General features: G+C 42.6%; 1 protein-coding gene across 3 annotated transcripts in view; it reads right to left on the reverse strand.

The window, feature by feature from the left end:
- Positions 1-3,509: 3,509 nt before the first annotated feature.
- Positions 3,510-27,398, reverse strand: part of RB1 (RB transcriptional corepressor 1) — a 286,970-nt gene continuing 263,081 nt past the window's right edge. For all 3 annotated transcript variants that reach the window (XM_044288473.1, XM_044288474.1, XM_044288472.1), the window contains exons 21-27: positions 24,485-24,589; positions 22,115-22,228; positions 21,798-21,964; positions 16,566-16,596; positions 14,838-14,971; positions 14,386-14,435; positions 3,510-4,174 (exon numbers count right to left, since the gene is read on the reverse strand). In XM_044288473.1, the coding sequence (XP_044144408.1) occupies positions 4,089-4,174; positions 14,386-14,435; positions 14,838-14,971; positions 16,566-16,596; positions 21,798-21,964; positions 22,115-22,228; positions 24,485-24,589 (687 nt within the window). In that variant the 3' untranslated portion in view covers positions 3,510-4,088. The remainder of the gene's footprint in view (positions 4,175-14,385; positions 14,436-14,837; positions 14,972-16,565; positions 16,597-21,797; positions 21,965-22,114; positions 22,229-24,484; positions 24,590-27,398) is intronic.

The following is a 27,398-nucleotide window of genomic DNA, read 5'->3' on the forward strand; positions in this document are numbered from 1 at the left end:
GGAGCCCTTTTTCTGTACAGCCTTGTGTTCCCCTAGTAGCAGAATCTAAATTTTCTCTTTTCCGCCAGCCAGCTCACCTGACGAGCTCCTTATCTCTGACATTTTAAACACTTATTACAGCTCAATCTTTATCTTACTGATGAGATAGTGATGGCACAAAAATAGTGATTATTGGTTGTATTAAAACATAACTTTTACTACTGAAATGAAAAGATAGGCCCAAAATGTAAGTATGATAAAATCATCGATGATTTTATCATACTTACATTTTGGGCCTATCTTTTCATTTCAGTAGTAAAAGTTATGTTTTAATACAACCAATAATCACTATTTTTGTGCCATTGTAATTTATATATAGTGACGTTCATCCATAGGAATATTGTCCACTTTTTCTGATAAGATTGTGGCTTAAAAAGTGTTTGACCTCTCAGTAATTTACAGTTAAGGTTTATTACATGAACAAGTGAAAGTACCAGCCACACAGCTAGACAAACAGTTAACCCTCTGTGACAGAACAGCTCAATATTTTTAATAAGACCAATAAAAAATAAAAAAATAAAAAATTATATATATATATATTTTATTTTTATTTTTTTTGGGCCCAAAATTACTAAAATACAATCATTAAAAAAAAAATTGTCTCTGAAAGTGTACATAGCCTTTAATGTGTGCAGGGACAGGTCTCAGTGTCAGATGTCAATAAATGTATAGCTTTGCAGGAGAAATGGATCAATGCAGGGTCTGACTGGGAACATAAAGCGATGTGGGAAAAACTAAACAAAGTGGCCCCATGTTGTAGGTAGGTTTAAATTGACTGAAGGCGGACCAACACAAGTAGGTGGGGACAATAGAAGTAGGTGGGGCAGCAATACCGTAGTGCAGCACAAGATACCGCCCCTGCAGAACCAAATACCACAGTGCAGCATAAAATGGTGCCTCAGCAGAATTAAATATCACAGTGCAGAACATAACATTGCCGCCCTCGCCACAATATTCAACTGTATTACCATCCTGAGGATGCAATTGAATTCAGGAGGGTACCTCCACTGTCCAGGTGCATAAGTAACTGATGCTGATGGAAATAATTAATGCTGAGAGCATCAGATTGTTATGTACCCGGCTGGTGGCCATGTGGAGTGCGCAGGTGGCCTGAAATCCATGCAAATACTGGAGAAACAACCCCATTCAGGTGTAGGGAATAGATTTTCAGTCACAGAAATTTCGGCAACAAATCTACCTAGGACAGTGATGGCTAACCTCCGGCACTCCAGCTGTGGTGAAACTACAACTCCCAGCATGCTCCATTCATTTGGAGTTCTGAGAACAGCCAAGCAAGTGTGCATCTTGGGAGTCGTAGTTTTACCACAGCTGGAATGCCAGAGGTTAGCCATCACAGACCTAGGATATCAATGGTAAACTGTTGTTTTCATAAAAAATGATATTAATTTGTTTACATCCAAACAGCTTTAAGGCCACGTTAAAAGAAAGCGAAACTAAAGCCTAATTTGCGTGAATTCAATAGGCTTTCAGAAATAAACTATCACTCATTTTAGGGGACTAATATATAGGGAAATGTTTCAGCTTGCACTGAAATCACAATTGGGCAGAAGAATGCAAGGTCATGTGGCTAAATTATTAAAGGGGTATTCCGGTTTTGACAAGTTATCCCCTATCCATGGTATAGGAGGATAACTATTAGATCAGTGGGGGTTCTAGAGACCCTGTACCCATTGAGTCTCCCCCCCCCCCCCCCCAAAAAAAAAAAAATCAACAGAGCAGCAGGCGGAGCATGCACACTGCCACACCATTCATCTCTAAGGGAGTTCCAAAGACCGCCGAGTACAGCACATTTCCAGAACTCCCATAGAGATGAATGGAGCGACAGTGTGCATTCTCAACCTGCTGCTCCGTTCATTTCAGGGGTATGAGGTGCCTCCATTCTCGTGATTGGTGGGGATCCTTAGCGGTCTAATAGTTATCCTCCTATACTGTGTATAGGGGATAAATTGTCACAACTGGAATACCCCTTTAAGTGTCTTTCTAGACGGCAACCATATTGTTAAGTAAACTAATCTTTATGGTTATACACAGACTGATTACATGGAACCATCCAGACATGGAACCGTCATCTTATACAGAATGAACAGCATTTCTGTTTTGAATTGGAAAACATATGTCCAAGGCCGCTTCTTTCAAATTTGTATTAAAAAAAAAAAACATATGGTCTCAATGGTATTATCAAAGCGTGCATCCACATTTTTAAACCGTACGTATGGTTTCATTTTTTGTTCTTTTTAAACAAAGTTTCCTTCTTTACCTGAGATAATAGGGAGGGAGAAGGAAGTCATAATTAAAAACTCCATCAGTGCCGTTTGCATGTATATGAATAGGAAAATCCAGTTTCCTTATTTCTGAGATTTAAACTTGAGATATTAGTAGATAAAGAGTGAAGCGCAATGCTCCATAAAGAACCTGGCACCTAAATGTACAGCAGAGCACAAGATGGAGCTGCAGTCACACAGTGAATGTGCAGGGGGTTCACCTAGGATATCAGTGGTAACCAGTTGTCTTCAGTAGTAGGACTTAGCGAGTGACCATCAGGCTCAAGTGAAAACGTGAACAACATTTAAATAAAATTCAAGTAAGATACGATTGAAATAAATAGTGCACGCTACAGTCCTACTTTAGAAGGGGTAAGGACACCTTTAAATATAACCATTCATACGTGGGGCTTCAGGCTTAAAGGGGCCATCCCACAAAAAGTAATACTATGCAATGAATTGGGCACTGCAAATGATTATTGTAATATACGTATATTATATGAACATTTTCCTCTTTGGTAGCTCCCCCTAATGTTTATCCTTTTGGACCACCTTCTCCAGCATTCAGTGGTGGACTGACATGCTCCGTAGCTTCTCTGCTCTTTCTCCTCTCAGTGCCGATATAATGATCAGGAAACATGGCTTTTCTTCATTTGTCCCTACATGTAAATTCACTGAAATATATAGCTATAGCCATCTCTATACAGTAGAGAAGCTAATTGGGGGAGGACATTACATACCATATATACCTCTGGGGCTATATGTGAGAGAGTATTTTCTATGCAGGGTGAGTAAGGGGTTAATGAGCAAATTGCAATGCATCCTGATACAGGTGCTTGATTAGCTGCTACCCATCCAAAAAGGGAAGACCTCTAGATATGTGAGTAAGGCTGGGTTCACACCTGAGCGTTTTACAGCACGTTCCTACGCGCTGTAAAACGCTCAACAAAGGAGAAACCAATGCTTCCCTATGGGAATGGTTCTCACCTGGGCGTTTTACAGCGCGTACGATCGCGCTGTAAAACGCCCGACGCCCCAAGAAGTACAGGAGCTTCTTTGGGGCGTCTTGTCGCGCGTTCCCGTACATAGACTTTCGGAAACGCGCGACAATGGGCGTTCGCTTGTCTCTGTATGCGCGATTGCAAACGCCGGTACAATCGCGCATACAGAGCGCTCCATCGCGAACGCTCAGGTGTGAACCCAGCGTAAGGGCTCATTCACACGACCGTATGTATTTTGCGGTCCGCAAAAAATATGGATGATGTCCGTGTGCATTCCGTATTTTGCGGAATGGAACAGCTGGCCCCTGATGGAACAGTTCCATCCTAGTGCGTAACGTGGACAATAATAGGACATGTTCTATTTTTAATTTTTTTTGCAGAACGGACATATGGAGACTGGATGCACACTGAGTATTTTCAGTTTTTTTTTTTTTTTGCAGCTCCAATGAAATGAGTGGTTTCACATACAGTCCGCAAAACACAGAAATAAAATACTTGTTTTGCGGACTGTGCATGAGGCCTAAAAATAGTTTTAATTTGTGGGATTACCCCTTTAAGGAGTTCTAATATTCTGGTTGTGTCGGGGCAGGTTGTAGGTTACCACCATCTTATAAACTACTCTTCTGCAAAACTACTTCTGAAAACTGTAATAGTCAAGTAATAGTTTAAAAAATAGGTATTAACATGTAGAATGACGTTTCCAGGAAAGAAAATAATGAGCTGGAGTACACTAGTAAGCGTAATGGGGTTTCAAGATTATTTCCCACTAGTCTTCCTTCTTTATAGAGTCTTCTGTCGTTGAGTCTGAGAACTCCTCTGACTTTTGCCTCTGTATTCTTGACCTTGTAGATTCTATTAAAAAAATGACAAATTTATCTAGTTAGCAATTTTAAGATTTGAAGTTCAGCATTATTCTTAGGAATTTACATAAAATGTATACAAGCTACAGTATTCTGCAAAAGCTTTAGGCAGGTGTGGAAAAAAATGCTGCAAAGTAGAAATGCTTTCCAAAAAATAGTGTCCTCAGGCAGGGTGCTGAATCTCCTTAAAAAGAGCAGTCCTCTATGGAGAGCTACTGGAAGTAGTCCATAGTGTGGAGAAATCTTCAAAAGTTCTGTGGATGTGCCCAGCATGTCCATATGTTTATATGGCTTATGACGCCACGCCAGAAATTAGAACAATGTAATATATTTATGTACAGCCCAAGGCCTCTTTCACACTGCGTATGGCTATTTCAGTGTTTTGCGGTCCGTTTTTCACGGATCCGTAGTTCCTTTTTTTTTTTTTTTTTGTTTCTGTTGTGTTTCCGTTCCCGTTCCGTTTTTCCGTATGGCATATACAGTATACAGTAATTACATAGGAAAAATTGGGCTGGGCATAACATTTTCAATAGATGGTTCCGCAAAAACGGAACGCATACAGAAGACATACGGATGCATTTCCGTATGTGTTCCGTGTTTTTTTTTTGCAGACCCTTTGACTTGAATGGAGCCACGGAACGTGATTTGCGGGCAATAATAGGACATGTTCTATCTTTCAACGGAATGGAAAAAAGGAATGCATACAGAGTACATTCAGGTTTTTTTGCGGAACCATTGAAATGAATGGTTCCGTATATGGCCCCTATACGGAACACAAAAAACTGCCCGCAAAACGGGAAAAAAAAAAAAAACCTGTAGTGTGAAAGAGGCCTAAAGATGAGAGATTTGCTTGCATGACAAGATGACGGGCAGCTATATTCTGCTTGGGCAAGTAACACGTAGTTATGACATGTCAAGCAGGAAACAAACGGAAAAAAAACCCCCCTCAGATTGAGAAATTGCCTTTCATGATTTCTACAGTCTCCTTTCAGTTCTTGTTTTCTATTATTTTATGCCTCTACAGGCGACTTCCTGGCCAATGACTCATGAACTGCCCAGGAAAGTTTCTAATTTCTGACTTTTATAGTGCAAACACTATAAAGTAAAACCTCTGGTCACCCTGCAGTAGTAACGTGTTATGTTCCATGGCCATGAGCCAGACATGGGAGCTTAGAGGTCCAAATTTACATATAACCCACATTTTATGATACTCCTATCACACTTATATTACTCTGAATAATAAATACATTGAAAAGACATTCATTATTCACATACCGTATAACTACCAGGCCTGGCAATATAAACAGGTGACAAAATGTATGATATACAGCCATCTAATGTAGTATTTCCAAAAGACAACAGTTTTGCTGCAAAAATTATTTAATATGAAAACCAGTTACAATATGTGTAATAACTGAAAACCAGTGGCATTTATCTCTTCCTCATCCAATAATTGGATCCAGAATGTATTAAGCTTCCATAGTGACATACCCCGACGACTCCCGGATTCCTCAAGCATCAATTCCAGGTGAATGGGGGAGTGGTCAGAGAGGCCGGGGGGTAAGTATTCCACCACTGATACATAAGAAGAGGCCTCCAGCGACCCAATAGGCAAATCTATCCCGGACAGAGAGGAGTGTGAAGCTGAAAAGCAACAAAATTGTCTCTCCGTTGGAAATCTAATCCTACAGAGGTCATATAAATCTACCTCTCTCAATAGTCTTGCCAATAAGGTCTCTCTAGAAGATGTCGCAGCCTGGGACGATAAAAACCTGCCCAATTCAGGGTCAAGACAATCATTAAAATCTCCTACCATCAAAGTTGGAATTTGCGGTTTGTAAGAGATCCATTCCAAAATCTCTGATTGCCACTGTGGAATACGGGGGTGGGACATAGACAGCTATTAACAGGAACTGTACCCTAAAAATAGTGCAGTGTAAGCAAACATAGCGCCCCTCTGTGTCTAGTTTACTAGAATGGCATTCAAACGGAATTGCTCTGTGAACCAGAATGCTAACCCCTCTAGCTTGCGAAGAGAAAGTAGAATGGAAGGCTTGTGAAATCCAGGGCTTAGCCAGCAGTCTGTGATGCTGCTGTGTCAGGTGGGTCTCAGTAAGACATAAAATGGCTGGTTGAAAAGGTTGAACAGCAGTAAAGACCGCCTGGCGCTTGATTGGACTGCCCAAGCCTCTCACATTCCACGCTATAATATTGGTTTTACCCGCCATCACTCAACGGTACATACATCTGAAGGATAACAAGAAATCCGCTATACCAGATCACATCACCCAATCGTATTTCAATAAGGAAAGTTGTCTCTCTGCTCAGAAAATTCTCCCCAAAAAAGAAAATATAAGAATAAATTCTACAAGAAGGGACGCTCTCAGTAGTCCCAGCGGAGAGTGTGAGGCACAGAAGGTTTTCCTGTAACCCACAACATAGGAAGCAATAACAAGCCCACATAAAAAGTAGACATAGGAATAGTAATCAGAACTCCCAGACAGCAACCCCGGCCAACAATACTCAAACATGAAAAGTGGCTGATTAGTCCTGTGTGGTAACAAAAGAACCATCACAGAAGCAAGCAACATCCCTGAGAAAGCATATATATTAACAGATATCAGGAAAGGGCAAAAGATCGTTAACAACAACGGATACTGTCCTGCAGGAAAAAAGTAAGGTTAGTGCAAATAGAGAGCAGAATACTCATCCGCCCTGGTATGAAGGCAAATGTCAGTCATAGCTGCAGAAGAACATCTTCAGGTCTGCGACAATGAATCTTCCCCCGGCATAGCAGAAAGGCAGCCCGATTGTTCAGTCCACCGATAGCCTTTCTCCAGTGACTCAAAAAAGTGGGGTTTGCCCTGAGATTTAGACGGGTAGAGCATAGAATATTGAATTCCATGGGACCTTAGGGGTGCGTTTTACATCCAGGAAGCGGGCTCTATGTCGCTGCAGTACTGCCAAAAAGTCCGGGAAGATGGAGACTTTATATCCACCGATGGCGAGATCCGGATGATCCCGGGCCTTACGAAGAATAGCATCCATGTCCTGGAAATGTAGGAGCTTCATCAAGACTGGTCTGGAAGGCCCCCCCCGGAGGCGGAGGATGAGATGGCACCCTGTGCGCTCTTTTAATAGCAAAGAAGGGAGCTAGGGAGTCCTTGGCAACCGTATTTTTGATCCAATCTTCAAAAAAAAAAAAAAAAAAAAAAAATAAATCGCACAGGATTTTGTCCCTCAGCTCTCTCTGGAATTCCTATTAAGCAAAGATTGTTACGGCGGGACCTATTTTCCAGGTCGTCCGCTTTATTTATCAGAAGTGTAATATTATGGATCACCTTGGCTAAGTTGCGCTTTACCGGCGGAACTTGATCCTCCAAGCGGCCCACCCAATCTTCATTCTGTAACTCTTTCCGTTATCTTCTGCATATCTTGTCGGATAAATGACATTCTCCTGCATTGATCCCACTGAGGTATTCAAAGTAAGCAAAGCGGAGCTGCATTGTTGTACTGCAGCATAGATATCTTTGCTAGTGGGGTCCAAAATCTGTGGCAGGGGAGGCTTGAGGGCCCTGCTTGGGCCGAATAGGCCTGGTCTGCAGCCACAGGGCAGGTTTCTGGGGCGGGTTCTTCCTGGCCCTCATGGTGTCCGCCATCTTGGGCACTGTGGGCCTTTTCATCAGGGGCATCAGACACCTTCATTTCAGGGGCCGTTTTGGGATTAAGGGGGCCCGCATCCTCTGCACCGCCAGCAGGAGAGGAGGAACGGGCGTATTGAACCAGCCGTGCCGCGATCTCAGACGCTTTGTCAGGCGCGGCAGCACTATTTTGTTTTGCAGGTGTAGGCCCCGCCACCTCCCGATCCTTCTTACCAGACCTCGTCATAATCATGGAGGGATCTGTGGGGCGATGAGACACCGCAGATGTTGTGGCAGCGATCTGGTGTGGAAATGAGGCAGTCAGCAGCAGGATGATGCAGGATTAGGCCGGGAGCAGTCGGGAGCTCAGCGAGGTGCGACTTCCTACATCGCCGTTCAGGCCACGCCCAGTGGCATTTATCTCTAAGTGATTACAATATTAGAACCCAATCATAAGTTTATTGGGGAAAACTTTACAACTGAAAGCAGGCTCTAGGACCCTGTTGGATCGCCTCTAGCCTGGATGCAAGATGAGATATGGCTGGGCATGGAGGCATACAGGTTCTGTACGGTATCCTGTAGCACATTTGACCATGGGTGTTGCAGCTGGCCCTGTAGATCCTGCACGCTCATAAGTTGCCGAAGCTGGCGTCCCAGCTGGTCCCATATATGCTCGATTGTCGATAAATCTTGTGACCGGCAGGCCAAAGTAGTGCTGCAATCTGGCTGAGCCATTTCTGGGAAAGATTTGCAGTGTGTGGGTGAGCATTATCCTGCTGAAAAATGCCAGTTGAAAGCTTTGGCATGAGAAGACACACGTGGCGGAAGGAACCTGGCTCAGGACCTGGGGACACCTAGCAATACAGAGGGCTATGAGGTGAGGAAGGAATCTACATGTATTGTAATTGGTCTAAAAGAGTGCCTGCACGTGTACAAGTGTGTGTATGTAAGAGTGCCTGGATGTATGACAGTGTGTGTATGTAAGAGTGCCTACATGTATGACAGTGTGTATATGTAAGAATGCCTGCATATATGATAGTGTGTGTATGTATGTATGTAAGAATACATACCTGTATGAAAGTGTGTGTATATAAGAGTACATGCATGTATGAAAGTGTGTGTATGTAAGAGTACATGCATGTATGAAAGTGTGTGTGTATGCAAGAGTGCCTGCATGAAGAACAGTATGTGTTGAGCTGGTACTACAAGGTGGCTGTGGCTGCAACACACATGCAGTCAAAGACTGCAGCAAAGCTATCCTTCATCGCAACTAGTAAAAGGAAATGCGGTTGTGAATAGTCACACAAACTCCAACCTACTGTATTTCTTGCGACTTTCTGATTGTGATTGTAAGAAACGTACAGGTCGCACCTATATGACACCTTTCATATCACTGCAATGTACCAGTGTGCCGCTGTGATTCTTGGTTGCACGGCACATTGCGGGCCAAAATCATGGTGCAGCCTTAACCACTTCAGCCCTAGCTTAAACACCCTTAATGACCAGACCACTTTTTACAATTCTGCAGTACACTACTTTTATCGTTTATTGCTCGGTCATGCAACTTACCACCCAAATGAATTTTACCTCCTTTTCTTCTCACTAATAGAGCTTTCATTTGGTGGTATTTCATCGCTGCTGCCATTTTTACTTTTTTTGTTATTAATCGAAATTGAATAAAATGTTTGCAAAAAAATGACATTTTTAACTTTCAGTTGTAAAATGTTTCCAAAAAAACGACACCTATATATAAAAAAAATTCAAAATTTATTATTCTACATGTCTTTGATAAAAAAAAATATATAATTTGGGTAACAAAAACGGTTTGGGTAAAAGTTATAGCGTTTACAAACTATGGTACAAAAATTTGAATTTCCGCTTTTTGAAGCAGCTCTGACTTTCTGAGCACCTGTCATGTTTCCTGAGGTTCTACAATGCCCAGACAGTAGAAAACCCCCACAAATAACCCCATTTCGGAAAGTAGACACCCTAAGGTATTCGCTGATGGGCATAGTAAGTTCATAGAACATTTTATTTTTTGTCTTAATATGCCCCTCACGGAATACCTTGGGGTGTCTTCTTTCTGGAATGGGGTCACATGTGGGGTATTTATACTGCCCTGGCATTTTAGGGGCCCTAAAGCGTGAGAAGAAGTCTGGAATATAAATGTCTAAAAAATTTTACGCATTTGGATTCCGTGAGGGGTATGGTAAGTTCATGTGAGATTTTATTTTTTGACACAAGTTAGTGGAATATGAGACTTTGTAAGAAAAAAAAAAAGAAAAAAATCTATTTCCGCTAACTTGTGCCCAAAAAATTTCTGAATGGTCAATGACAGGGGGGGTGATCAAGGAGTCTATATGGGGTGATCACCACCCTGTCATTGATCACCACCCTGTCATTGATCACCCCCCTGTAAGGCTCCATTCAGAAATTTTTTGGGCACAAGTTAGCGGAAATAGATTTTTTTTTTTTTTGTTGTCTTACAAAGTCTCATATTCCACTAACTTGTGTCAAAAAATAAAAGGCTCCATCCGTAAGGCTCCATTCAGACGTCCGTATGTGTTTTGCGGATCAGCTGTGTCGGTGTTTTGCGGATCCGCAAAACACATACGGACGTCTGAATGGAGCCTTACACAGGGGGGTGATCACCCCATATAGACTCCCTGATCACCCCCCTGCAAGGCTCCATTCAGACGTCCGTATGTGTTTTACGGATCCACGCATCCATGGATCGGATCCGCAAAACACATATGGACGTCTGAATGGAGCCTTACAGGGGGGTGATCAATGACAGGGGGGTGATCAGGGAGTCTATATGGGGTGATCAGGGGTTAATAAGTGACCGGGGGGGGGGTGTAGTGTAGTGTGGTGCTACTTATTACAGAGCTGCCTGTGTCCTCTGGTGGTCGATCCAAGCAAAAGGGACCACCAGAGGACCAGGTAGCAGGTATATTAGACGCTGTTATCAAAACAGCGTCTAATATACCTGTTAGGGGTTAAAAAAAAAATAAAAAAATCGCATCTACAGCCTGCCATCGAACGATCGCTGCTGGCAGGCTGTAGATCCACTCGCTTACCGGCCGATCCTGTGAACGCGTGCGCCTGTGTGCGCGCGTTCACAGGAAATCTCGCGTCTCGCGAGATGGCGCATAGATGCGTCAAGGAGGAATGAATCGACCGCCTCCGGAACGCATCCCGGCGTTAGGCGGTCCGGAGGCGGTTAAAGAAGTTATCCATTTTTTATTTCATGTTCCAACCTTGATTAGAGTAACAACTTTTTCATTGGCACTTATTAAATATTGCTTACTGGGCCAGCGCGCCTTGGTCTTCTGGGATCATGTGCCGGACATTGTACATGTTATCTTAGCCTAGTTACAACCCACAGAGTATGTGAAAGATTGTGCATACCACAAAACAGATACAGTCGCGTGCAGAAGGTATAAAAGAATACCAGCATATGTAGAAGTGCATGTATCTATCTACGCGTGCAGCTTGGTTCTGTTACTGTATCTACGCGTGCAGCTTGGTTCTGTTACTGTATCTACGCGTGCAGCTTGGTTCTGTTACTGTATCTACGCGTGCAGCTTGGTTCTGTTACTGTATCTACGCGTGCAGCTTGGTTCTGTTACTGTATCTACGCGTGCAGCTTGGTTCTGTTACTGTATCTACGCGTGCAGCTTGGTTCTGTTACTGTATCTACGCGTGCAGCTTGGTTCTGTTACTGTATCTACGCGTGCAGCTTGGTTCTGTTACTGTATCTACGCGTGCAGCTTGGTTCTGTTACTGTATCTACGCGTGCAGCTTGGTTCTGTTACTGTATCTACGCGTGCAGCTTGGTTCTGTTACTGTATCTACGCGTGCAGCTTGGTTCTGTTACTGTATCTACGCGTGCAGCTTGGTTCTGTTACTGTATCTACGCGTGCAGCTTGGTTCTGTTACTGTATCTACTGCGTGCAGCTTGGTTCTGTTACTGTATCTATGCGTGCAGCTTGGTTCTGTTACTGTATCTATGCGTGCAGCTTGGTTCTGTTACTGTATCTATGCGTGCAGCTTGGTTCTGTTACTGTATCTATGCGTGCAGCTTGGTTCTGTTACTGTATCTATGCGTGCAGCTTGGTTCTGTTACTGTATCTATGCGTGCAGCTTGGTTCTGTTACTGTATCTATGCGTGCAGCTTGGTTCTGTTACTGTATCTATGCGTGCAGCTTGGTTCTGTTACTGTATCTATGCGTGCAGCTTGGTTCTGTTACTGTATCTATGCGTGCAGCTTGGTTCTGTTACTGTATCTGCGTGCAGCTTGGTTCTGTTACTGTATCTACACACAACTTGGTTCTGTTACTGTATCTACACACACAGCTTGGTTCTGTTACTGTATCTACACACAGCTTGGTTCTGTTACTGTATCTACACACACAGCTTGGTTCTGTTACTGTATCTACACACACAGCTTGGTTCTGTTACTGTATCTACACACACAGCTTGGTTCTGTTACTGTATCTACACACACAGCTTGGTTCTGTTACTGTATCTATACACACAGCTTGGTTCTGCTACTGTATCAATGCACACAGCCTTGTTCTGTTACTATATCTATGCACGTAACATGGTTCTGTTACTATATCTGTACAGGTAGCATGGTTCTACTGCTGTATCTATGCATAGAGCTTGGTTCTGTTACCTTAACTAAGTACAGAGCTTGGTATTGTTATGGTATCTAAGTACTGAGCTTGAAGGGGGTGCCCAAGTTCAAATTTTTGAGGCCAAACTACAGGGAGGCTGTTAAAATAAAAACAGTCACTTCTACTGGTGGGCCCTTGGCACCCCCAGTCCGACACTGCTGTCAATGGTAGGACATGTAATGGATGCCATGACACCAAATGTCACTTTTTTAAGCACCCGGAAATGGTCTGGGCAGAGACAGGGATGTATAATGAAGGCCTGTGTCTGGATGGTGGACAATGAAACTGTGGGAATTGCTCGTACTTGCCAGCGGATCAAACTATTCTCTCTACTGATGATCTGTTTAGGTCGTCCGGAGCAGTGTGCCCATGTCCTTATGTAACAACTGCTCCCAACACCTGCTAACATCTAGGTCAGGACGGCCTAGATAAAAGGCAATTTGTTGAAACAAAGATCCTGCTTCTTTCAGTCCAATTATGTGTCCCCTCTCAAAGTCTGTCTACTGGGCAAAGCTTCTTTGAGTGCATCAGAGCCATGTTTAGCAGTCAACGATCTCTCACCAAGTTGTACACTACCCAAAAGTAGCCTCTGACAGCCTTTTCATAGGGAAGTGGGGGAAGCACTTTTACTCCAGGTTCATTTTAAAGTTATTCTTATTGGTTCTCTCTTTAATTATTACTAGGGATGAGTGAATCAACTTCAGATGAAACATCCAAAGTCGATTTGCATAAAACTTCATTCCAATACTGTATGGAGCAGGAGCTCCGTACAGTATTAGAATGTATTGGCTCCGATGAGCCGAAGTGGTACCTTGGAACGGAACCAGAGTTTGAGAAATGTTTTTTTACAGTACAAATTAATTGACTTCGCAAAGCAATAACTTTGGCTCATCGGAGACAATACATTCTAATACTGTACGGAGCTCCTGCTCCGTAGAGTATTGAAATGACGTTTTATGCGAATCAACTTCAGATGTTTCATCCAAAGTCGATTCGCTCATCCCTAATTATTACCTTTAATTATTATTTGTTTAATGTAGTGAGTTTGTTAGTTAGGTAGCACATATAAAGTCTTATTGTTGTGCATCAGATGACCACCAGGCCACATCAGGAACTTTGCGTAATTCTAATAGACTCCAATGCATTAGCATGAAAAAAAGTAATCTAATGATTACTTGCTATAGTTTCCTATTAAAAAGTGTAAAAAATAAAATAAAAAATAAAGTTTCTAAAAATATTAAAACTATATATAAAAATTTAAAATCACCCCTCCCCCAAAATCAAAATACATAAATAATTTTTTTGCGCCACCTGTACTATTAAAATATACAAATATTTATCAAAATGGAGAAAAAGTCAAAATGGACAATTTGCTGTTTTTTGGTCACTTGATCTCCCACAAAAAATGGAATAAAAAAAGTGATTAAAAAGTCATACACACCCCAGAATGGTATCGATGAAAATTACAGACCGTCCTGCAAAAATTTAGCCCTCACACAACTCCATACACAAAAATAAAAAGTTGTGGGGGTCAAAATATGGCAATGCAAAGGAAATTTTTTTTTTTCTAAATAGGTCTGTTTTACCACAGTCCTTAGACTGTGTTAAGCTTACCGTATTCCCGGATCTCAGAATTCATGGATAAACAAAGGCCCTCTTGAGGCAAGACCCAGTGTCTAATCAGGCCACACCTGAGTGCTCAGTGTGTAGGCTGTGGTGAAAAGTTGAAAAAAAGATATTCTGCAGTGGAATACAGAAATGTAGTTCTGTGCTGATGCCACTTTCCAAACACAGCAGGGGTGCGGGCATAAACCCACCCTTAATGGACCCTAGCAGGACAGCTTCCCTGGAATACTGTACTTACGGATGGAAATACTTACTCATTTCTTCAAGTTTTTGTTGGAATTTTGATTCGGCAGAAAGAGTTTTGCTGAAAGAAAGAATGGGACAGATATCATAAAAGCGATCTAAGAATTTCCGAAACTGGGAACAACGGGATAAGAAATAAACCAGTTTTAATACGGGGTACAGACATTTATGACAACATTGACACGTGATGTTTATGTGAAGAGTCATATCTCCTTAAATATATAGGAAGATATACTAGACTGTGTTATAATGGCTTTATTATTAACGCTTCAGAATTTTAAACTTTCTAAAGCTAATTGGAGGCAAGTCTTATTCCTTGTCTATTCCGTTTGCTATAAACACTTGTGGTTTTTTTAAATTATTTTCCTTCAGATGCTTCTGATCATCTCAGCATATAAGTCAAATGGAGGCAAAGTATAGCCTTCACGTTATGTGTATGTACTTATATAAAGATTACTCGTACCTTCCATCTGCTTCATCATGACCATCAAAGCGAAGCTTCTTTAGTGGTTTTGGGGCAGTACCATCTGCATATCTCTTTATGGGTCGTTCTGTGCTGCTCAACATCTGATTGATTTTCTGAAACTTCTCTGATGCCTGAAAGAAGACATAAAATATGGATCATTCACTATTAAGTGTAATAACTGGCTCTTCAGCAAGTAAAAAAACCACATGCTGTGTATTCTAGTTTTGCAAATAATCTACACTCAGTCATGGTGTTTGTGGATACACGATACACAAAAAGGCTGATCATAAACTGTTACGATACAGGACGTATAATACACAAAGTAGAAAAGAATTATAAGCTATCCCTTTATAAGAAAGCTATAAGACACGCAGCACAATTTACATTGAATTAAATATTCTTTGCCCCTTCAAAGTGAGGGGAAATTGTCAGTGCATCTTCTAGGTTGAATACTAATGAGCGCTTCCATTATGGAAGGACGTCAGCTTGCTCTGTGACCTCATGCTGTGCGACGTCAGGTCACAGCACAGTGAGGCAGGAGGAGCAGAAGCTGGATCCTAGGAGCAGTAGCGGCTGCAGCAGGAAAGGTAAGTTTTTTTTTTTCTTTGATCTGAGGTCTGATGAAGGGGGGGGGAGGTATAGATGGTCTGATCTGAGGTCTGATTGGGGGTCTGTTCTGAGGTCTGATTAACTTTATTATTAGGGCTCTGAGCGGAGTGCTGATCAAAAAAAATTTTTTTGTTTCCTCCTCTAAAACCTAAGTGCACCTTATAGGGCAAAAAATACTGTAGCTTCACGAGTAATGTGTTAAAGGGGTTCTGGGTTATTTAAAATGAAATGTTGCAAACAGTAGGGGATGTGATAAATGTCTGTCTGCTGCCGATTGCCTGCAGTGGTCACAACTTCAACACGGCAAAACAATCAAAACCAGCAAAATTTGCGGATTTAGTTATTTTATCACATCCCCTGTTAGCTGCTACATTTATCATTTCATCAAGTATTTCAGTATAGTCCTGCATTAGGGAAACGTGCAGCAACATAAATATTAATAGTACAGTATACGCTACGTCTTTCAATTGCAGTCAAGTAATTCTCAAACAATCCGTTAATCTGCATAACCACATGGCTGGACATCATGATTCTGTGTCCCTGAAACTAAATAAAATGTATGCACATCATCTTGCATATAGGTCTAGTGGGTGAGAAATGCAAATATATACTATATGTACTGTGGTTTTCATATTAATTAAATATAATTTTTTATATAATGGCTTCCTCCTCAGTCACGTATTTTTAACAGTTTTAGGCCTCCTGCACACGACCATAGGATCCGCAATACACGGGCACCGTTCCGTGTGCATTCCGCATCACGGATTCGGACCCATTCACTTCAATAGGTCCGCAAATCTGGAGATGGGGAACTGAAGCATGGAACGGAACTTTACGGAAGCACTACAGAGTGCTTCCGTGGGGTTTCATCCCGTACTTCTGTTCCGCAAAAAGATAGAAAATGTCCTATCTTTTTGCGGACCGGCCGGATCACGGACCCATTAAAGTGAATTGGTCTGCGATCCACTGCGGCTGCCCCGCGGTCGGTGCTCGTGCAAATTGCGGGCCGCAGCACGGCCATGGGGCGCACACGTTCGTGTACAGGAGGCCTTAAATGATACTGATATTATTTCTAATTGGTTGCAGTTATTGCTGCATAGCAAACTGACCACTTACCCCAAATGATTCACCAATGGACACCAAGATTCTACGAAGAACAATGACAGAAAACTGTTAACATATGCAGTTATTTTGGAAAAAAATTTTTACAGGACACCAGGATAAGAGACACTGGTGACATTGCTTCCACTCTTACAGGATCTTTATTCTATTTACCCTCATGGATGGCCCATTTACTTCTGTAGGACTTCCACAAATAGCAGTGTGCTTACTTTGCTGTTTTATGCAGTCGAACAAAAGTGAACGCAGAGAGCCACAGAACTGTAGCCATCTCTTCATTTTCAAAGGCATGATATGGTGTCCCATTCTCAAGATCAGAGCAGGTCCCAGAGGAGGACATATCATAGATGTCCAGATGAGAATACCCCTTTAGGCTGGTTTCTCACAAGCAAATTCAATGCGTTGAACTCTCAGCGTGTGTCTGCGAAAGCTCCCATCCTGACCTACTTGGCCTAATAGCATCATAAATCAATATAATGCTGTGCGATCCTATGTAACCCTCAGAGTTCTGGAATGTATTGGATAACACTGACAGCATTATGTCGGTGTTATTCAATACATTCTAAACTCCAAGGGTTACATAGCATCATCAATCAATATAATGCTATGTGTTCCTATCAGTGCTATGTAGGTCAGGACGGCAGCTCTCCCAGACACACTCTGCGAGTTCAACGCATTGAACTCGCTCACGTGAAACCAGCCTTAAATCAGACAGGAATGCAAATTACACCAACCAACAAAGCCCATGGCTATGCAGTCGCAATTATGTTCTTTAAATGCCAACTAGAAAACGTAAAAAAAAAAGGGTCAGCGGGGAGGAAAACTAGGATAGACTGGATACAATCACATTATGGTAGATCTCTGCTGCCACAAGTGTGTAAAAGCGGTACTAATCCTCCCTTACAAGCTAATCCATCTACATCCTGTGCTGCACATTAACCACTTCAGCCCCGCTAGGTGAAACCCCCTTCATGACCAGGCCACTTTTTACACTTCGGCACTACACTACTTTCACCGTTTATCGCCCGGTCATGCAACTTACCACCCAAATGAATTTTACCTCCTTTTCTTCTCACTAATAGAGCTTTCATTTGGTGGTATTTCATTGCTGCTGACATTTTTACTTTTTTTGTTATTAATCGAAATGTAACGATTTTTTTGCAAAAAATTTTCACTTTCAGCTGTAAAATTTTGCAAAAAAACGACATTCATATATAAATTTTTCACTAAATTTATTGTTCTACATGTCTTTGATAAAAAAAAATGTTTGGGCAAAAAAAAAATGGTTTGGGTAAAAGTTATAGCGTTTACAAACTATGGTACAAAAATTTGAATTTCCGCTTTTTGAAGCAGCTCTGACTTTCTGAGCACCTGTCATGATTCCTGAGGTTCTACAATGCCCAGACAGTAGAAAACCCCCACAAATGACCCCATTTCGGAAAGTAGGCACCCTAAGGTATTCGCTGATGGGCATAGTGAGTTCATAGAACTTTTTATTTTTTGTCACAAGTTAGCGGAAAATGATGATTTTAATTTAATTTAATTTTTTTCTTACAAAGTCTCATATTCCACTAACTTGCGACAAAAAATAAAAAATTCTAGGAACTCGCCATGCCCCTCACAGAATACCTTGGGGTGTCTTCTTTTCCAAAATGGGGTCACTTGTGGGGTAGTTATACTGCCCTGGCAATTTAGGGGCCCAAATGTGTGAGAAGAACTTTGCAATCAAAATGTGTAAAAAATGGCCTGCGAAATCCGAAAGGTGCACTTTGGAATATGTGCCCCTTTGCCCACCTTGGCTGCAAAAAAGTGTCACACATGTGGTATCGCCGTACTCAGGAGAAGTTGGGCAATGTGTTTTGGGGTGTCATTTTACATATACCCATGCTGGGTGAGAGAAATATCTTGGCAAAAGACAACTTTTCCCATTTTTTTATACAAAGTTGGCATTTGACCAAGATATTTTTCTCACCCAGCATGGGTATATGTAAAATGACACCCCAAAACACATTGCCCAACTTCTCCTGAGTACGGCGATACCAGATGTGTGACACTTTTTTGCAGCCTAGATGCGCAAAGGTGCCCAAATTCCTTTTAGGAGGGCATTTTCAGACATTTGGATCCCAGACTTCTTCTCACGCTTTAGGGCCCCTAAAAAGCCAGGGCAGTATAAATACCCCACATGTGACCCCACTTTGGAAAGAAGACACCCCAAGATATTCAATGAGGGGCCTGGCGAGTTCATAGAAATTTTTATTTTTAAAAATTAAAAGTTAGCGGAAATTGATTTTTTTAGTTTTTTTCTCACAAAGTCTCACTTTCCGCTAACTTAGGACAAACATTTCAATCTTTCATGGACTCAATATGCCCCTCACGGAATACCTTGGGGTGTCTTCTTTCCGAAATGGGGTCACATGTGGGGTATTTATACTGCCCTGGCTTTTTAGGGGCCCTAAAGCGTGAGAAGAAGTCTGGAATATAAATGTCTAAAAATGTTTACGCATTTGGATTCCGTGAGGGGTATGGTGAGTTCATGTGAGATTTTATTTTTTGACACAAGTTAGTGGAATATGAGACTTTGTAAGAAAAAACAAACAAAAAAAATATATATTTCCGCTAACTTGAGCCAAAAAAATGTCTGAATGGAGCCTTAGGGTCTATTCACACGTCCGTTGTTTCTTTCCTGATCTGTTCCGTTTTTTGCTGAACAGATCTGGACCAGATCTGGACCCATTCATTTTCAATGGGTCCTGAAAAAAAATCTGACATTGTGCTGTCCGTTTTTTTTCAGGACCCATTGAAAATGAATGGGTCCAGATCTGGTCCAGATCTGTTCAGCAAAAAACGGAACAGATCAGGAAACAAATAACGGACGTGTGAATGGACCCTTACAGGGGGGGGTGATCAATGACAGGGGGGTGATCAATGACAGGGGGGTGATCAATGACAGGGGGGTGATCACCTATATAGACTCCCTGATCACCTCCATCATTGATCACCCCCCTGGTAAGGCTCCATTCAGACGTCCGTATGATTTTTACGGATCCATGGATAGGATCCGCAAAACAAATGCGGACGTCTGAATGGAGCCTTACAGGGGTGTGATCAATGACAGGGGGTGATCAGGGAGTGTATATGGGATGATCACCCCCCTGTAAGGCTCCATTCAGACGTCCGCATGTGTTTTGCGGATCCGATCCATGTATCCATGTATCCGTAAAAATCATACGGACGTCTGAATGGAGCCTTGCAGGGGGGTGATCAATGACAGGGGGTGATCAGGGAATCTATATGGGTGATCACCCGCCTGTCATTGATCACCCCCCTGTAAGGCTCCATTCAGACGTCCGCATTTGTTTTGCGGATCCGATCCATGTATCCGTAAAAATCATACGGACGTCTGAATGGAGCCTTGCAGGGGGGTGATCAATGACAGGGGGGTGATCAATGACAGGGGGTGTTAAGGGAATCTATATGGGTGATCACCCGCCTGTCATTGATCACCCCCTTGTAAGACTCCATTCAGACGTCCGCATGTGTTTTGCGGATCCGATCCATGTATCCATGTATCCGTAAAAATCATACGGACGTCTGAATGGAGCCTTACAGGGGGGTGATCAATGACAGGGGGGTGATCAATGCAGGGGGTGATCAGGGAATCTATATGGGTGATCACCCGCCTGTCATTGATCACCCCCCCTGTAAGGCTCCATTCAGACGTCCGTATGTGTTTTGCGGATCCGATCCATGTATCTGTGGATCCGTAAAAATCATACGGACGTCTGAACGGAGCATGACAGGGGGGTGATCAATGACAGGGGGGTGATCAATGACAGGGGGGGGTGATCAGGGAGTTTATATGGGGTGATCAGGGGTTTATAAGGGGTTAATAAGTGACCGGGGGGGGGGGGGGTGTAGTGTAGTGTTTTGTGCGACTTTACTGACCTACCTGTGTCCTCTGGTGGTCGATCCTAACAAAAGGGACCACCAGAGGACCAGGTAGTAGGTATATTAGACGCTGTTATCAAAACAGCGTCTAATATACTTGTTAGGGGTTAAAAAAAATCACATCTCCAGCCTGCCAGCGAGCGATCGCCGCTGGCAGGCTGGAGATCCACTCGCTTACCTTCTGTTCCTGTGAGCGCGCGCGCCTGCGTGCGTTCACAGGAAATCTCGGGTATCGCGAGATGACGCGCCGATGCGTCCAGGAGGAACAAATCAACCACCTCCCGGACGCATCGGCGCGTTAGGCGGTCGGGAGGTGGTTAAAGAGGACCTTTCACCTGGAAAAACATTGTGAACTAAGTATCCTGACATATACAGCGGCGCCCGGGGATCTGACTGCACTTACTGTTATCCCTGGGCGCCGCTCCGTTCTCCCGTTATGTCCTCTGGTATGTTCGGGGACTTGGTTATAGTAGGAGGAGACTGCCCTTGTTCTGCTGGGCGTCTCCTCCTCCTAGGCTGTGAGCTCTGCGCTGCGTTTGGCCAGCGCTACAGCCTAGGAGAAGGAGACGCCCAGCAGAACAAGGGCAGTTTCCTCCTACTATAACCAAGTCCCCGAACATACTGGAGGACATAACGGGAGAACAGAGCGGCGCCCAGGGATAATATTAAGTGCAGTGAGATCCCCGGGCGCCGCTGTATATGTCAGGATACTTAGTTCACAATGTTTTTCCAGGTGAAAGGCCCTCTTTAAACCTGACATCAGGTGAAGTGTCTTGAGTAAAGAAAAAAATATATATACAGAAAAAGGATAAAGAAAACTTTGACACATTGTGGCTCTTGAGGTCACTATGTATTTTACATGGAATACAGTGAAGAACACCCCTGGAACCAACCAAATTGTAAAAGTCATGTTCACATTGGGTGTATTGGCGAATTTAGCACATCACATTGTATGTGAACAAGGTTAAAGTTAAAATTTGATTTCAGATTTTATCCTGTCCGTTGTGTAATGTAAAATCCAAAGAATTTGAAAGCATTTTACAGTGTGAACTTAAATCTCTGTTAAATCCTATGTGTAACATAACAGCGGCCAGTTATCACTTCCAATGTGACTATTGACACATATATTATTTCAAATTGGGTGAGTAGCTGACAGATTCATCAGGTATGGTTCGTCCCAGAGGAAAAACAAAGCCAACAATCCCTTCAGCTCTACCGCTTGCTCTCATATTAGTTTGCTGACAAATATTTATGGGCAGCTTATCTATCTACTCAACATACCTAGTTCTTGGAGTGAGCTTTGTTGGTGAAAGCAGTCCATCAGATGATTTGTATGGACTTCTTAAAGGGGAAACAGTGATGTTATTTCCCACAGGAACCTTTAAAGGAGAATTTGGAAATCTATAGGGACTTCGTGGGATTTGAGGAATTGGGGATAAGGTTGGGGGCTGAAAGACACAATAGAACAAACAGAAAGTTGGTTGAAAAATGTTTTATACGTTCTTATGTGTAATGTCTATCAGGTTTCCACATGACAAAAGTATTGTAATCCTGTCGACAGTTACATCTGTGCATGCACAACATTATAACAATCTCACCCTTGGGGATGCATACTGCAAAATGTTAGTTTTTAGTTTCTGCATGAAGACCAGGTTATAGAAGACGATGATAGAGTCATGCTGTCCTTCGCGGATTAACACATGCTTGAACGTCTGTAAAGCAAAGTAAAAGTTAATCAAACAGATTCTGCATATACAGCAGAAGGTGGCAATAATACATTTTACCAGACAACCAATATACATGGAAGCAGCAGATAAGTGTGGGGATTCCCTCCGCACTAATGGATCTTTAAAATAAAAAGTAACTGAACTAAATTCTCTATGTTATCTACTATTGTTAAATACTTTCTTGTACTATGTATTCTTTCATTGTTCTATGTATTCTAGCCTTGCATAAAAGGGCCTTAAGAAACCTTTAAGACTAAAAATAACTATTTAAACCATTCTGCAGCAGACAGTCAGTAAAGCTGGTCATACACAGTAAATGTATGTCAGAGCCAAACCCACAGATTTCCACTAAACTGTCCGACCATTTAATGCGTATGGGGGGTGAGGGCACATCCTGACAGATTGGGCTGTTGGACTTTAACATGCCCAATCCAGTTGTTCTTGGGAGATAAGCCACTGCCAGGAGTCTGGCATCACATTACTCCATCCCCTACTTTCTTGTACTATGTATTCTTTCATTTCCATTACTATTATATAATGTAATCAGTACAAGGAACACAGCACTTGTATGGTGGGAAGTTTTAACTAAAGGTGCATTTGCACATGCCAATTATCAGGTAGGGACCTTTCCTTCCAGATACCTGTCTGCTCGTCAGTGGAGGTGAAGAGCTGCATTTACATGGAGCTATCACCTCCACCGTATGGGGACAAGTGACGGCTACTGCTATGACTCGTCCTCATACAAAGTCATTGCTTCTGGGTAGTAGATCACAGCACAATCTGCTGCCTGGAGATGGTGATCTAGGTGTCTGTGTCAAAGATGATTTTACCAGATGAACATGTACTTTGCTTGTTTATTGGGTGATCTACAGCACCTTTATACGGGACGATCAAGGTCCTTTCAAGAACATAGATTTCTGGAATCCCCATTCAGGTAAATGGAAATGATTTTCAGTCACACAAAATCTGCAGGGTGTGAAGGCACCATATCGGGAATGAGCATTCGTTCAAACATTCATTCCCGATAATCGACCTGACAACTGCCCTGGTAAATCTGCCATAAGCCACTGTCTAATGCCAGTTTTTGTTTGTGTGTTTGTTAGGATATGGCCACAAGGTCAGGTTTCCTGATGCAGTTTTGGAAGCAAAAGCGAGGGGTGAATTCAGAAAAAGAAGAAGTAGTATTTGCCCTTTATGATCCACTCCCGATTTTGTCTTCCAAAACTGCATGCAGAAACCTGAACGTGTGAACACACCCTTACTGGTTGTTTCTATGTCAGCTGTCTTATCTGTCCGTCCAATCATTTGCCTGTGTAAAAGGGCCTTAAGAAACTTTTAAGACTAAAAATATCTATTTAAAGCTTTCTGCAGCTGGTCACACATTAAATGTATGTCCGCCAAACCCATAGATTTCCACCAAACTGTCCGACCATTTAATGTGTATGGGGGAATAGGTCCTTCTAACAGATTGGGCTGTTGGACTTTAACATGCCCAATCCAGTTGTTCTTGGGGGATAAGCCACTGCCAGTAGTCTGGCATCAGCTTACTCCACTCCCTATTGAGAACATATGAACGCTTGACCAGGCCCAGCGGTTGAAATGTCGAGCAGCCAATAGCTGGCTAATATTTATGACCAGCCTTAGTTTTGTTTCCGTGAATATCAGGAAGAGAACCATACATTTTAATGAAGGATAACTGGGCACTGAGTGACGAATGTGACCTCTCGAGCCTCCAGCACAAATTACAATTTCCTTTGTGTCTGGAAAAGTGGGTTTGCCCAAATAACCACCATGTGTGCATTGAAAGTACACAGGGGGGAAATTTATCATGAGGGGGAAATGTGAACTCAGTTTTGCTTGATCCTGCATTGGAGTACTTTATGCCACATTTATCAAATGTCTCGTGTTACTTGATAAACGTATCTACACTTCTGTCTAGAGAAGCTCCTCCAGTTTTCCTACTCCACCCTCCTCCTGGAGTGAGATTGCGAATTACAAAAAAAAAAAAGTTTAAATGATAAATCTGGAGTAAAACTCATTAACATAGCTAATCACGCCTACTTTCCCACCCACATTACAAAACTGGAGTGAGAGGTGTAAATATGCAAAGAACATTTTTTGCAATTTTTGACACCAGAATTCCTAAGTGAAGGTATAAATAAATCAGAGCCATAGTATTTATAAAACAAAAAGTCAACAAAAAAATTATTTTCACAGCTCTATGCAATTAATGTCACTTACCTCTTGGTTTGTGTTCGTTAGCTTTTTGTACGCCGTCACAATGGTCTTAAACCTGAGATCAATGTTTTTAGCTTTGCAAATGCCATACATGGAACACATCATAATCTAAAAAAAAAATCATTAAGATATTCATTATTACCAAATAATGTCCATACATTAGATAAATAATATTGTGAACAACTGGTTGACAACAGTTGATTTGAAAGGGTTGAAGTTTTGTATGATAACCCAAATCACTGACAATGTGCTTATCGATTTCTGCCATGTTCCATGACCTAAGCAGAAGAAGTCAATGTTCATAAGTCACAATAGTTGGCACATGCTGATAACTCGGAGTACAGATAATGTAGTAGATGTTACCTGCAGTCCTATGTAACCACAGATAACTAGTGATAGCTCTCTGAGTACAGATAATGTAGTAGATGTTACCTACAGTGCTATGTAACACCACAGATATCATAGGTGATAGCTCTCTGAGTACAGATAAGAGTGAGGAGTCTGTGGCGGCGCCAGCTTTGATCCTCACAGAGAACGGTATTAAGCTAGCTAGCATCAGGACATTAAGAGGACTGTGGGCACCATGGCTTGTGCTTGTTCTGAGCTCTGGGACCAACCAATCCGGCAATGCACACAGCCATAATTCATAACAGGCACTGTGACCTAAGGTTTGAGGCCGGGCATGTGGACTAAGGCGGTGAGCGGGCCTACAGAGGTCCTCAGTGCGACCACTATGGAAGCTGCTCAGTGGAAGGATTCTTTAATCTAGAGCACACTATAGAAAAGTTCACAGCAGAACTGTTAAGATGCAAAAAAGGTACAATTTACATTTAAATCAGATCACATGATCAGTGTAAACAAATGAATTGAAGATAAATCCCTTCCAGCACATTTGGTGTGGACAGATCCAGGCAGATACAAACTACTGAGAAAACTTGTGTTGCCCAACACCTATGAAAATTATAGCAATACTGCACATACAGGTATACGAGTTAAGGCTCATGCACACAGCCGTAGTTTCGGTCCACATCCAATGCACATTTTTGACGGATCGGATACGGACCCATTCATCTCAATGGGGCTGCAAAAAATGCAGACAACACACCCTTGTGCTGTCCGCATCATTGAGCCAGGATCCGTGTTTTACGGACCACAAAACACTTACGGCCGTATGCATGAGCCTCAAATGTCTCAGTGGTAATAGGTAGGGATGAGTGAATCAAGTTTGGATGAAACATCTGAATTCGATTCGCATAAAACTTTGTTCCAATACTGTACGGAGCTCCTGCTCCGTACAGGATTAGAATGTATTGGCTCAGATGAGCCGACTTTATTGCTTTGCAAAGTCTCGCAAGACTTCGGGTAATAACTTTATCAATAAATTTGTACTGTAAAAAAACATTTCCCGAACTCTGGTTCGGTTCCAAGTGGTACCTTGGAACCGAACCCGGGTTCGGGAAATGGTTTTAATGCTCCGTACAGTATTGGAATGAAGATTTATGCGAATCGACTAAGAATGTTTCATCCGAAGTCGCTTCGCTCATCCCTAGTAATAAGCTTAACCCTAGAGGACACAATTGTTAAATATACATGGTCATCTTTACTGGAAAAGCACTATACTGCGTGAACTGTCATTAAAGAGATTGGGCTATAACGATCCTGTGACAGAGAGCTTAACTTTGTGCCTCTATTTTTCCTATTTTCTTTATATGGGACATAAAAATACTGTTTCTGTTTACTATAGTACTGTTCTGTATTATATAGTACACTTGGCCAGACCTGCTTCCTGGCGCCGGCTCACCGCTCCTTCTCCTCCAGGACTGCGATGCTCTGCTGGGCTCCCTCGATGTAAACACCTGGTTTGACATTGCCGCTGCCAATCACTGGCAGAGACCGGACACCTTTGTGTCACGTGACCATTTGTCATGACATAAGAGTCGTCGGTCACCTCTGTGGCCAGTGATTGGCAGCGGCAATGTCAAACCGGATGTTGACATCAAGGAAGCATCACAAGCCTGGAGGAGAATGAGCGGAAAGCTGGTAACTAATCTTTCCTTTACAGGTCCCCCCAATATTTTACAACTCTTTTAAAGGGGTTTCCCCATGTCAAAATTTGTGGCATATTGTTTTGATATGCCACAAATGTCCAATAGGTGTGTTTCCCACGCAAGCACGGACACCTTTATGTTATGGGACTGCTGGATTGATGTGAAGATGTTGTCCGGGAATAAGTAACTTTTCACAGGTGAAAAGAATCATAATTAACTACTCCCCGCTGCTCTGGTCTTGTGTGTTGGCTCCTGTGTGTCCATTTTCTGGGCAGCGGCTTGTTTAACTCGTCCCCGTCATGGACATGATCATCTGTTCTGCTGCAGCCAGTAACGTGCTTCAGTGGTGATGTGTCTCTTGTGAACACATTGCAGCTGAATCCAGACATTGGCTGCAGCAGAGCAGATGATCATGCCCACGTTGTGGACGAATTAAACAAGCCGCCGCCCGGAAAATGGACACACAGAAGCCAGCATGCATTACCAGGGCTGTAAATAGCAGGCGAGTATGATTCTTTCCATAGTGGAGGTAAGCTGCAGGTACATCTACCTGATTAGTATCTGATCGGTGGTGGTACGGGACCCAGGAGCCCTGCCTTTTTGAGAAGGCAGCAGCACTCCTGTGAGCATTATGGCCTTCTCCGTACTTAGCAAGCACAGTGTCTGACATTGTATAGAGGCTGTGCTTCTCAAACAGCTGATTGGCAGGGGTCCCAGGTGTCCAACCCCCACCGATCAGATACTGATGACCTATCCAGAGAATAGGTCATCAGTATTTAAATCTTGGAAAACCCCTTTAAGTGTTTTTGCAGGGAGGAAGGCAGGAGTATGGATGCAGATGCAACAGCCGATGAATGATGATGGAGTCA

The sequence above is a fragment of the Bufo gargarizans genome, chromosome 3 (assembly GCF_014858855.1).
Source record: "Bufo gargarizans isolate SCDJY-AF-19 chromosome 3, ASM1485885v1, whole genome shotgun sequence".
Classification (NCBI taxonomy): domain Eukaryota; kingdom Metazoa; phylum Chordata; class Amphibia; order Anura; family Bufonidae; genus Bufo; species Bufo gargarizans.